Here is a 13864-nt window from a genome sequence, read left to right as displayed (position 1 = left end):
TATAAATAATATTATAATATATTATATTAATTATTATTATTATTATTATTACTACAATTAAGCTATAAAATTAACAAAACGCAGAACCTTTTAAAATATTTGCTTTAATTTTGACATCGCTAAAACTCACTTTTGCAGTTGTGTAAAGAAACATCCTATTCCACAGCAGCAGTCTCAAGTTAGGACACTTACAAAATGCCTTTTCAGTTTAAAGATAATCGGCCTGCGAAGTCAAGTTTACAGTGTTATAAATGAAAAAGCTATATAGTGCGTGAGTACGTGGATCCCCCCCTTACATGCGCTGCAGGCTGAATTATAATCTAGGTAGGTAGGTAGACAGGCTCTCTGTTTTGCTACACTAATGCCTTAAAATGTAACTAAGTAACACGTTATTTTTAGTAACATCTATTTTTTTTTAAATGGCATTCATTTGTAACAGTTATTTTTTTCCTAACTCTGATATTGGTTGGGTAATGAAGCGTGATGACTCGGTTATGATTTAGTTAAATAGCCTAAATGTATAAGGAACAAGAAGGACCAAAATCAGTCATCAGGTCAATTGCAATGGAATTAAAATGCCCCCAATTATGACAGCTGGCGCCGGGACTGCCATAGCGATACTTTATTGTTATTGTAAACTGTGAATGAAAACCTGGCTGGGGAGACGGCGAAAACATGGATTATTTTTTCTTCAATTTAAAGATGGTAGACACCGTGACGGCGTTTATCATACAACGCAGGTCGTGTTTATGATCATTAATATTAACAACTAATATTAATAACATATCATCAATTACTCCTCTCGCTTTAGACTTTACCTTTTACAGCTTGTTCTTGTCGGCGCAATATAGGTTTATTGCATGTATGCTACGAATCAAATTATGAAGAATGATTAAGAGCATGCCTTTCCTTCATTGCATCCTTTCCGTGAGGTGTTTAATTAATTAACTAATTATTTTTACAAATTTATTTATTTTACATTATGGCGACAATATTCACTGGCAAAATGTTCCTCCCGTACCACCAACAAATTACGCCTCTGTACCCTAGTAGCCAACATAAGTTAATTTACATTTTATGTAAAAATATAAGAAGTAACAGAGGCCAAAGTATTGTGCTAAAATATCTGTAAAAACGTATGTGTTTATTGTTTAACTTTCGTTGATAAAACAACACAGAGCAACCTATAAATAATGTAGTTATATATTAAATAAATTTAACTGCTTAAACAGTGTAATACCAATTAAACGTTGCATTTTAAGAACTTTACAAATAGCCTAAAATGACACTATACTAATCAATAATATTATAAATTGTAACTAATAATAAGAAGAAGAACAAAAATATGGCCTGTTAGGCTGGTAACAATACAAGTCAGATGTTGAAAAAAACAACGTCTCTGCCTTTTGTTTTCTATTAATATTTTTAATTTTTTGCCAGAAAAACTAACATGTTGACTTTGTCCGGTTTAAACGGAGGCCTAATTGGGGTTAAATGTTTCCAGCAGCACTGAACACCGGTTCAGACGGTGTGCCTGTGGTGCGAATGCAGATACTTTTTCGCAACCGTGGCAAAGAGAGGGTATGCGCCTCCGCTTCGGCGCGTTCTCAACTACCAAATATGCTGCTCCATTTCTTGTCAACGTCTACTATTTGTCACTTTCTCTTTTGTATTTGGCCATTTTTGAAAAGGCCTCTGCGCTCTGCGATGCCTGGCAGACTAGCTAGGCATTTGCGTTCAGAAGATGGAGACCGCAGATGGCTCTGGAGATTGGACGTGTTTGTCCATTTGACACTTATTTTTTTTTTAAATAGCTTTATCCAAATTATTGGTTCGCCTTTCTCGTTCGCCATTTAAAGTGACTTACTTTTTACTTGCCATCAAGTGGTTCTAAACCTTTATGAGGTTATTTTTTGTCTTTACACTAATTAAGATATGACGAAGACTGAAAATCTGTAACCACTGACTCCATAGTAGGAAAACCAACAAATACAATGGAAGTCAATGGTTACAGGTTTTCAGCTTTCACCATAATATCTGTATTTGTGTTCAACATATCTTAATATTTGGGTGTATTATTTTTATTTAATGCTTTTTGTTGTTGTTCTCTATGCACTCAATGTATTTGACTAAATAAAATTATAATAGTATTTACATGTTTTGTTCTGTTGCTTTCATTACATTTATTGTTCATATTTGTAAAATACTTTGGATACAAACATCTTTCCAATAGTTTGTTAATGTAAATGTTAGATGTAACTAACGAAATAAAACAAAAAACTGCAATAATTAAAATTTTGATCGATACAACAAAACTGCATTCTGGTACAAAAATGTATAAAAGAGAAAATTATAAAAGGTATAATAAAAAAATCTGATGGGTGTTTTGAGCTGAAACTTTACAGACACATTCTGGAGACACAAAAGACTCTGAAAAAAGGGGTAACCTAGGTGCCCTTTAATAAAGTCATCTATACGGGCAAAGAAAGCGTTCTTGCAGGACTCCCTGAGTTCATCAAGATTCTTTGGATTCATCTTCAATGCTTCCTCCTTCTCCTGGGCTGGCCAATCCTGGAGCACCTAGACCTTCTTTGCTATCAGGAACTTTGATGTGGAGGCTGAACACATCACAAATGTCTTGATACCTCAGGCTGCTGATGTTGCCATCCACTCTGCAGATCTCTCACACTCCCGATACTTAATGTAACCCCAAACCATGATTTTTCCTTCACCAAACTTGACTGACTTCTGTGAGAATAGGTTCCAACAGGTCTTCTGCATTATTTGTGATGATTGGGATGCAGTTCAACAGATGATTTATCGGAAAAATCTACCTTCTGTCACTTTTCTAAATGATCAACTAGAAGTGAATTTATTGCTTGTTGCTCTTACAACTGGGATCAACGACAAGACTTTTGTCAGGTAGTGTAAGTATATTTAAAATAAGTGCATCATAAAAAATAAATGTATCATGTATCACCTTTTTCCTTGTGCACGTATCAGACTCTGATCATCTCATGATACAAAAAGTTAAAGCTACAATTACAACAGGAGCAGCCTTAAAATATAAAATTTTATTGTGAGATTTATTTGGTTTCTTTTCACTACTCATCTGAAATGTGGCTAAAATGTAGTACAATTTACTGTACGCTGTGCTATATAGGTATGTGCTATATATTAGCACTGATGTTAAATTGCATCAGTTCAAAGCACACATATATTAAAGACAAACAAGACCACAAAAATATGCAACTAGGGATTCTAAGAAATTACCACCTTTCGATTGTTAAGTTTAATAAACATTTTCTGTATGCTGTATTTCCAAACTCATAGCCTATCTTCTATTCACTCCTATTTAGATTCAGCGCTGTTTAGCTGTAAATACCCCAAAATGTACATTGGAAATCATTCTTTATTTTATTCAAACATTGCACTTTAAGTATATGATTCATCAGATTATGTTTTTTTATGGAATTAAGCCCTGATATTGAGATTGCTAGTACCATGATATACTGTTTGAGTTACAAAAAAATCTACACCATATGTTCTCTCTTACTATCATGACTACAAAAAATCTTAACTTTTTGGTTATTGAACCTTTAAAGATGTTTTTCCCATGACATGTTGCTTTGTATTTTGTTCAGGCTTGCATATGATAATGTAACATTTAGGTGCAAATATGCAGAGAAGTAAGCCAAAACTTGAGGCTAAGATGGCAAATATCTCCACAGCTACTGTGAATTTTCCTGGAGAACTGACATAAGCTGGAATAAATGTGATCCATACAGCACAGAATATGAGCATACTGAATGTGATGAATTTGGCTTCATTGAAGTTATCTGGCAGTGTGCGAGCCAAAAAAGCCAGAACGAAGCACAAGACAGCTAGCAGGCCAATATATCCAAGAACAGCCCAGAAACTGATAGTAGAACCAAGACTGCACTCAATAATAATCTTTTCCTTATAATATGTCATATTTTTGTTAGGAAATGGTGGTGATATTGTAAGCCAAAGCATACAAATAAGTACCTGTATAAGTGTAAACGCAAGAACACTGAGTCGTTGTTGTGTAGGCCCAAACCATTTCATGACATTACTTCCTGGAAGTGTAGCCTTGAAAGCCATTAACACCACTATTGTTTTCCCTAAAACACATGAGATGCAAAGGACAAAAGTGATCCCAAAGGCGGTATGACGCAACATACAGGACCACTCAGTAGGCCGACCAATGAACGTAAGTGAACATAGGAAACATAGAGTCAGTGAGAAAAGCAGCAAGAAGCTTAGCTCCGAGTTGTTGGCTTTTACAATGGGACTATCCTTCTTGCTGTAAAACAGAATGGCCACGACTGCAGTTAATCCTACTCCAAAGAGTGAGAAACAGACCAACACAATACCCATAATTTCTGTGAATGACAGAAACTCTATAGCTTTTAACACACATTTATTTTTTTCAGCATTAGACCAGTATTCCCTTGGACACTGCTTGCAGTTATTTGAATCTGGAATGAAAGTCATGATCAGAGAAAGAGGAAAAAAAGAAAACAACATGTACAACAAGTCAGTTGATGAGATTAGGTGATAATTACCTGTCTCATTACTAATTTCTCCATCTGCACATGGAACACAGTCATAACAGCAGACAGGTCTTCCTTTCTGTGCAGCCTTCCTGGTGCCTGGAAAACAGCTTTCGCTGCACACAGACCTTGGTTTCTTCATGTGTTAAAACAATACATGTATTTAAAAACATTGGCCCTCATGTATGTGTATTTATCTATTTATTTATTTATTTATTTATTTAGTATATACACAAGTACATTCTAAGTACTTTGCAATATAATTTAAAACTAATAACCCAAAAACTCTCCTGGGAATTCATTAATTTCAATTTTCCATTGTAAATAGTACTCACCTGCAAATTCATTCACAGTTAGCCTAATACCCACCCATAAATTACTGGTATGTAGATTACATGTACAGAAATGCAGTGGAATATTCCAGTCTCTGAACAAACTAAATTTTTTGTTTCTTATATATTTTAAAAATGCAATAAAGTCCAACAGGCCATATGACTGACAATAGTTTTTCAATTAAAATGTCCACCAAAGAATTTTTAGCCAGACAACTTTTCTTGCTGAGATGCTTTGGTTGCAATGATGCAGGATCCACAGCATTTGCTTATTACTTATACTGTACCTTAGAATTATAAGGTTATATCTGACTATATTGTCAAAGTTGAGTTATTCACATTTTTTTATTAAATGACAACTTATTTACATTATGTGATGTTTTTTTTACAAGTTGTTTACATTTCAAGACTTTATATTTAAAAAACAAAACAAAAAATGGTTTTATCTACAAAGTCAAACTCTAGCTTGGCTCAAGAAGGTTCTTTCTGTGAGCCAATCAGCATTTCAAGTGCACGCACGTGGACCAATTATGATCAGCTTTCTTTGTAATTTCACCGGACGGCTCCTTTGACGGCTCCAAAAACCAGAAAAAACACAAAATCAAAGTCAAGTAAATAATGCCGTACCACACAAAATTAAGAAGAAACTTGAAACTGAAAAGATGTGTGTAAATGTGATGATTTAAAAGCATTTTTTGACATTAAGATGAAATATTAAATTTCAAATTGTTAAAAAAGAAAGTTACTCAAAAAGGTAACATTAAATGTGAGATATTTTATTTGTGTATATATAGTCAGTGAAACATTTTTCAGTGTTTATTAAACTCATTTGCTCATCGTCTGTTTTATTTTAAAGTTTTTAAAGTTGATGTTAAGAGTTGAAGGAAAAATACTTAATTTACTTAAAAAAATGTAATTAAAATAAAGCATATAACTCAATAAATATGACCATATTAATTACATTAAGTTAACATCTGCACTGGACAAAATATTTAGCTCAGCTTTGTATGCTTAATTTAAACAAGAAAAAATATTCATCCTAAAACATTAAATAATATATATAAATAATTATAAAAAGCAAAAATGTAACTTACTCAAACATCAACATCTTGTTACAACACCACTTTTTTTTATTAAATAAATGAGCAAACATTGTATTTCTTGAAAAGTAATGCTTCAATGATCTGCCAGATAGAACCTTATAATCCCAAGCAGAACACGACTTTTTAGAATCAGGAGGTTCTATCTGCATTTGCTCTGTTTTTTTACCCTAATTTGCAAATTTATGAGTTTTGATAATTTACATTAAGAGTATATTTAGGGTCTCTGTCATGTTAATGTATGAATGAGAACTATTGTTTGCTATATGGTATGCAAAAAAAAAAGCTCAATATCTCAAAATCATTTAGAACACAGATAGAACCTTATAATTCCAAGGTGACAATATTTTGAAAATTATAACTAAATATAAAAATGGAGCTACCCATTGATGTTAAAAAATATCTTTGAATAGTTTTCAAAGTGTTGTGTTTTTGTAATATTTATGCAGCTTTGTGAAAAGTCAACATTCCCATTCAGCAACTCTGACATTTTTTTGACCTGCGATAACAACCCTTGACTGTATGTTTGAACAGTTATTCAAATAAAAATCAATATCTCTACTGCCTTGTATGCCTGATATACTTACTATAGGCTAATAGAACATTATGTGTAACAGGCTACTTTACCTGCTTGGTGAATATGGTTTCATAAAGACGTTTCAGATTTTGCTGGTTCTATCTGCTTATAGTCAACAAATCCATATGTATTTTGCTGCTCGTAGGGAAGCTTATTACAGCCCAGTTTTTATGAGGTAGCAGACAATTGCCCTTTTCAAACACAATTTGTTACAGTGTTTCAAAAATTTTTAAATACCTCCAAATTTCCTCCAGGCCAGATGATGCTTCCAATATTGATAACAAAGCGCTGTTCAGGAGGCAGTGAGGCATCATAGTATCCTACTTGTTTAAACTGAAATGATCCATCAGAGTGCTGCTGCCAGTTCACAACCTCATAATGAGCTATTGTGGCTCCAGTACTGTCAAACCACACATGATCTCCAAACTTTACAGTGAAATTTACCTTTTTTAGAGCCTCAACCACCTATTGGGAAAACAAAAACAGTATTTTAACAATTTATCCATACAATATCAAGTATATCCATACATTGTATTAGGTTGAGATTTTATATTTAACCTGCTGTGGTTGTATTGTTTGGCCTTTCTCACAATCTTCTCCTTCCTTGCATTTGAGCAAACTATGTAGTGAATGAGCTACTGCGTAAATTGCTTTATAGACATGGCTTGAATATCTGTGTTCAGTCACATCTTCAGTGTAGTTTTTCAGTAGAAGTAGATCCTTATACTTGCTGCAACCTACGGTAGACAAAATCCCCTCAGTCTGTGAGCATGGGAACGCTGTGCCCCAAAACGATTTAGTTACATAATCTAAAAATCCTTCCAAATTGATTTTTCTCAATGCAAATCCCAGTGAACCTCCCATTGAATGAAAGCTGTTTGGGGTTATGTAGTTCTTTGAAGTTATCCATCCCTCTACTCCAATTATTTGGAATCCTGTAATATTCTGAATACTAAGCTGTTCAATTAATAAGCCCATCTCAATAAATGAAACAAATGCGACAATCACTTTTGCAGTGCTTTTTTTAATTGTGTCTACCACTTTTTTTAGTTTATCTGTCTCTGTTCGGTAGAATTTTACAGAGTACTCCACGCAAATTCCCTCTTTCTGGGCTGTATTGAGAAATATGGCCATTCCATAATTTCCATAGTCATTGTCACTGTTCACAGCTCCCACCCAAGACCAGCCTAAGTACTTGACTATGTATGCAAGTGCTCTTCCCTGGTGGTAATCACTAGAAATAGTCCTGAAAAATGATGGGTAATCTTTCCTGTTGCTGAGACATTCACATGATGCTGAATGACTTATCTGAAGAAAAGAAAGAAAAAAAAATCTGGAAAATGGTGCAACACTCACCAGTATGGTGAGTTTACCAAATGGTGTTACTATTTCTTACCACTGGAATTTTAAAAGGTCCTGTAGTTCTGGACAGAATTACTGTGGCTGAAGACTCTGTTTCTCCGATGATAGCATGTATGGGAGACTGTCCATTGCATGTCTCTGCTGCAAATTTCAATTCATTCATTAGTCCCATTGTTGCACTCATAGATGACAATCTTGAACCACAGGTATCAAATATTCGGTAGCCGATAGAAACATTTGGCAGCAAATTTTCACTTTTGTTAATTTCCTCAATGGCAAAGATCATTATTTGTGCCAGCCGAAAATCTCTTAGATTCACACTGTAAAAACATTATTCAAGTTGGTGTAAATAATAATGCTATGCATTTAATTTTAAACACCTGCCTACTTTAGGTGTATTATCTGTTTTCTAATGTAACAAACCTGGAGCATAATAGTGGCTGTGGCTTTTGTTGAAACTCAAATGAAGGTAATGTTTCCTTACTGTGGATTGCAAAAATTCCTCCAATAGTTACATCTCCATCCTTTGAAAGTAGTGGGTATTTAGCCTCTCCTATTATTTGGCAAAATGTGTTTTCTGCCTTTGCTTGAAGGCAATGTAAAAAAAGAATAGTGTAAAAATAGAGAATCATTCTAAAGGTTGAGCTGACTGTCAAAAGCAAATGAGCTGATATAGTTTGTATATGAAAGATTGAAAATGTAGCAAACTGTTTCTTAGGGCTGATCTTAAGTATGTGACAGAGATATGTAGGTTGTTTAGATTAGCTAGATTCTAATAAAGCCTCTCTCTCTCTCTTTCTCTCTCTCTCTCTCTCTCTCTCTCTCTGTGTGTGTGTGTGTGTGTGTGTGCGTGTGTATGTGTGTGTGTGTGTGCGTGTGTGTGTGTGTGTTTGTGGAGAAACTGGGATGAGTCTTGGAATGAACAGTTAGGGATTATATATTTTTTTAATTTATTTATTCTGATAAATTACCTATTTGGCCATTAAGAATGCAAATTTTTTTGCCATAGAATCCTGCTTTTTTCAGAATTAAATTGAACTTGTTGTGCTTCCCATAAATTCCACCTGGTAGCACATGGAACAACATACTGTATTCACAGCAGAGCATGTGAGTGTAGTGGGAACTGTAGGGCCTCGCTAGTGTAATTCACAATTATGTAGGGCATTAACTTTAAATTAGCTCAAAAGGGAATATAACAGACCTTAAAGATGCTTGAAAAGATTTAACACTTTTGAACTGAACAAATGAATCATCCAGTGCTCGTTTGAACAGACAGTGCTGTTGACTACAAAACAAATATTGCTGTTCAAAATAAAGTAAAAACACTTTAATACTTAAGCTGGATAACGCGATATAGATATAAGGCAGTAGATTCTTAAATATACACAATCCACCTTCCTTTAAATACAAAAGAGACTTTATTGACTACAAACAGAAACTTACACAAACACACGCATTCATACCAGATGTAGAACAGGAATATAAAAAAAGGAAGAGTTTAGGAGAGAGTTCATGTAAAACCTAAAGATTTAACCAAAATCATCAATCATCAAACCAAATCATCAATTCAACCTTTACTGGTTTTAGACAGGGTTATCTGTAGTTTAACATGATTAGACACAACTGGGTAAGCTAATCAAGGTCTAAAGCTACGGACACACCGGGCTTTGTGTGTGCAAAATTCTGTCGTGCGGCGCTGCGAAAAGGGGCGGGATTAAACAAGATGATTAGACATTAAAAAAAGCGAGTGATTGCTCCATGTTTTAAATATCTGTCCAGAGAGGTCCTGTTTTGATCCTCGATTGGTCTCACGCAGTCAAGTGATGCACTTTCGCAGGTCAGAGTTCATCAAGCTTGAACTTTGCACTGCAGCGACCTGCGAAACGTCACGCATAACCTTGCATTTCCGGTCTGACGCATTCGCGTGCGTATGAATCGTTTGATTTGCTCTTCAGTGTTTGGACTCTCAGTAGTGATTATTTAACCACACTGAACTGAGCTAAACTGAACTGAACTTAAACACTACAAACTGAACTACACTGTTCCAATTTACTATGACCTTTTATGTGAAGCTGCTTTGACACAATCTACATTGTATAAGCGCTATACAAATAAAGGTGAATTGAATTGAATTGAATGGAAGTCTATGGGAGAAAAGCCCAGTGTGACCGCAGCTTTACTGGGCTTTTTAAAAACATCCGTGCAGGTGTATTGAGGCAAGTTTGAGCTAAAATCTGCAGGACACTGGCCATCTATGACCAAGTTTGAACACTCCTGCCTTAAAGGGAGAGGTTACTATGTTAGTTTAGGTAAGAGGTCACCAACCGTGTTCCTAGAGAGCTACCTTCCTGCAGAATTCAGCTCCAACTCGGGTCAAACACATCTGAACGAATTAATTAGGACCTGAAGCAGCACTTGATAATTAGAGATAGGTGTGTTGGTCAGGGTTGTAACTGGAATCTGCAGGAAGGTAGCTCTCCAGGAACAGGGTTGGTGACACCTGGTATAGGTGACCATAAATCAAAGTGGACACCCATGATATGTGGAGTCTCACAAGGTTAAATTCTGGCACCTCTCATATTCAATCTTTATGTGCTCCCACTGAACCAAATAATGAGAAAGAACCTAAACTGTCACCACAGCTATGCTGATGACACGCTTATCTAATTAGCATTATTGCCTAACAGGGCTGTAACAGTTTTTTTTTTTACCGTGGTGATGAATCAAGAAACCCTGTTATGTGTATTGGTGGGTGCTGCCGTTAATCCCCGGGTCAGTTAATCAAAAAGTAGGTTACATGAGGTTTAATTATGGATGGGTCACAGGTGAATAGGATTAATCATTGACTATGCAGACTTTTAACTACTTTCTCTAAAATATTAAAATGTTGTAAGCAATTTTATCTGGCAAACTGGCACAAATAGCCCATGCAGACTAATTTTAAAAAATCGCAATCACAGATTTGCGGCGAGCATTTGCATTATTATGAGTTTCTCAGGAGTTGTCCCATCCTTGAGGGTTTGTTCTTCTGAGGTAGGCCTAATCTGGGAATACGTTTAGTGCTAGTAATAGCTTGTAAAGCCTGTCCTGGTGTAACAGGTATGAAAATTATAATTTTCTTTAGTTATAGAATTACACAAAATATGTACTTTACCTTACGTGTTTATGAAGTATACCTGAGGTGTTTGTTAGTGTGTGTGTCTTTTCCTTTAAATTTCTAAGGGACCTTGCGTTGTTTAATTTCCTGTTTTGCGCCCGCCTCTTCCCTTTCTGCACTGACTGCACATGGGGAGGTGGGTGTCTGCTAAGCTCTAATTAATCCTAAATCATCTTTACTTTATAAATAACTTTTGAAGCTATTTTTTATGTTTAAATAATATTTCTACCTTTATTTTTCATATATATTTCATTATTTTTATGTTTTCACTAAAATTGAGGTTTTGATTTATTTCTGTCGAACTGAAACATGTGAATGCTAAATGCATTGCACTTTCCCTTTAACAGAAAAGCTGTAAGGGCGAAGACTTTTACACTGTAAAAGCTGTGCTTTTTGTTTATTATCAGGTATGTTTTGTCACTTTGTTGATTTATTGTTTGGAGTTTTGTTCTCTCTCTCTCTCTCCATCCTCTTCCCTTTCTGCACTGACTGCACATGGGAGAGAAAAGCTGTAAGGGCAAAGACGCACTGTAAAAGCTGTGCTTTTTGTTTATTATCAGGAGTGAGTAAAGAGCCGTCACAACTGCAGATATCCGTTTGGTTATTTCTCCATAAAACAAAGAAAACACAACGCAGAACCGGTTACACGGGTCATTGTCAAACGACTTGTTTAAACGAATTAAACTGAAACTAACCGGTGCAATGGTTGACTTTGTCTTAAAAAGTAAAAAAAAAAAAAAATTATTTTTGATCATACAGTTAACAAAAATCCATAATTCGAAACGCTACGGTTACTAAAGTAACCCTTCGTTCCCCGAGGGGGGGAACGGAAATGCTATGTGGAAACTTCCACTATGGGGATTTCGTCAGAATCCAATCATCTGAAAGAGTATAAAAACGGGCCAATGAAATGCCAATGAGTTGGCAGCATCAGCGTGCACAGCTGGCGTCAATGACAATCAGTCATGCTATAAAGACGCAGCCAGTGCCATGCTCGACATCCTTTTCTAGCTGAAGAGACTTTCACGCTCAACAGCTAAGGGACAATCGTTGTGGCGGAGGAACATAGCATTTCCGTTCCCCCCCTCAGGGAACGAAGGGTTACTTTAGTAACCGTAGCATTCCCCTTCGGATGGGGAACTCCAATGCTATGTGGAAACTTCCACTATGGGGAAATCTATGGAAAACACCACAACGAAAGAACCTTACTGCGTCCCTGGCGAAGGGTGTGCCACGCAGTAGAGCGTGTCTTCCAACGCCCCGAGACACAGTCTTCCAACGTGTCCCCTGGCCCTCACTTACCTGTTCAGAAACAGTTATGTTTTTCAGGGAGTCGCAATAACCCAGTAAAATAGGTTTTGATACGACAGTACGTTGGGAAAGCGTTCAGTCCCGATAGAGAGGACGCTGCGGAGCTCACCTGTTACCCAGAGGACAGACCTGGTGACAACCTATGGACTAGCCCAGAGATGGGGAGTCCTTGCATAAGTATGGTTAGCATGGAGGGAAGACACGAGCCTGCCCTAGAAGGGGGGACTATACCGTGGCTGAGTGAACGTATGGGATCGCCAGCGGGGATCACACATAGCAGGCACCTATACCCAGAACGCGGGCTGACCAGCGGGCATGCCGACAACGTAACGGGCCAACACCTCCTCCGCTGAGTCAGGTGCTGGGGGCCTCGGAGGAACTCTGCAGGGTTCGCCAAAGAAATGGGGAACTAACTGACAAAGCTGAAAAAACGTATCTCCGGGTTAGGGAGAGTGGCGCAGCAAGCGTGTTTCGACACCTCAACCGAATCGTTTCCTCAATCACCAAGGGTTGCCTAATACCCTTGAGGAAACCGGCTCCACTCGTAGATTGTAACCTTGCAAATGTATTGGGTGTCACCCAACCCGTAGCTCTACAAATGTCTGTCAGAGAGGCGCCGCGTGCTAACGCCCAGGAGGATGCGATGCTCCGTAGTGGAGTGCGCTCTCACCCCCGGGGGACACGGCTCACCCTGGCCCAAAGGCGAGGGAGATGGCATCCACTATCCAGTGGGCCAACCTCTGTTTAGATACGGCACTTCCCATCTGCCGACCACTGTAATGGACAAAGAGCTGGTCAGAGGATCTAAGGCTCTGAGTGTGGTCCACATATATTCGCAAAGCGCGAACAGGACGCAACAATGAAAGGGCTGGGTCTGCCTCCTCCGCGGGCAGCGCTTGCAGGCTCACTACCTGATTCTTAAACGGCGTGGTAGGAACCTTGGGCACATAGCCGGGTCTCAGGACAACGTGAGAGTAGGCCGGCCCGAATTCTAGGCACGAGTCACTGACCAAAACTGCCTCCAGGTACCTAACCCTCTTAACCGATGCCAACACGACCTGCAGAGCTGTCTTCAAGGACAGAAATCTCAAGGATACTGAGTCGAGTGGTTCGAAGGGATCCCCACGTAGGCTCGTAGCACTACCGCGAGATCTCAAGAGGGTATGAGAGGGGGGCGGGGTGGAAACATCCACCTAGCACCTCTGAGGAACTGGATGATGAGGTTATGCCTCCCCACGGTGCCGCCATCCACGCATCATGATGAGCGGAGATGGTGGCCACGTAAACCCTCAGTGTGGAGCGCGACAGCCTTCGCTCCACCTGTCCTGAAGGAAAGAAAGCACAACAATGATCTGGCAAGATCGGGGGTCTTCTCGGCGAGAAGCGCACCACTCAGTGAATAGACTTCACTCCAGGGCGTAGGCATGCCTCGTAGAGGGTGCACTAGC

At 37.8% G+C, this 13864-nt stretch overlaps 1 protein-coding gene across 1 annotated transcript; it reads right to left on the bottom strand.

Moving 5' to 3' along the window:
* Positions 1-3588: 3588 nt before the first annotated feature.
* LOC130245656 (extracellular calcium-sensing receptor-like) lies at positions 3589-8616 on the bottom strand. Its single transcript, XM_056478406.1, has 6 exons — positions 8372-8616; positions 7983-8268; positions 7145-7894; positions 6824-7051; positions 4590-4713; positions 3589-4502 (listed from the first exon to the last, which is right to left on the bottom strand). Exons 1-6 carry the CDS (start codon positions 8578-8580, stop codon positions 3589-3591), a joined length of 2511 nt encoding a protein of 836 aa, XP_056334381.1. The 5' UTR covers positions 8581-8616.
* Between the last annotated feature and the right edge of the window lie 5248 nt (positions 8617-13864).

This window comes from Danio aesculapii, chromosome 18, assembly GCF_903798145.1.
Source record: "Danio aesculapii chromosome 18, fDanAes4.1, whole genome shotgun sequence".
NCBI classification, from domain to species: Eukaryota; Metazoa; Chordata; class Actinopteri; order Cypriniformes; family Danionidae; genus Danio; species Danio aesculapii.
The sequence above is the reverse complement of the archived record's forward strand: the minus strand, read 5'-3'. Positions and strand labels throughout refer to the sequence as shown.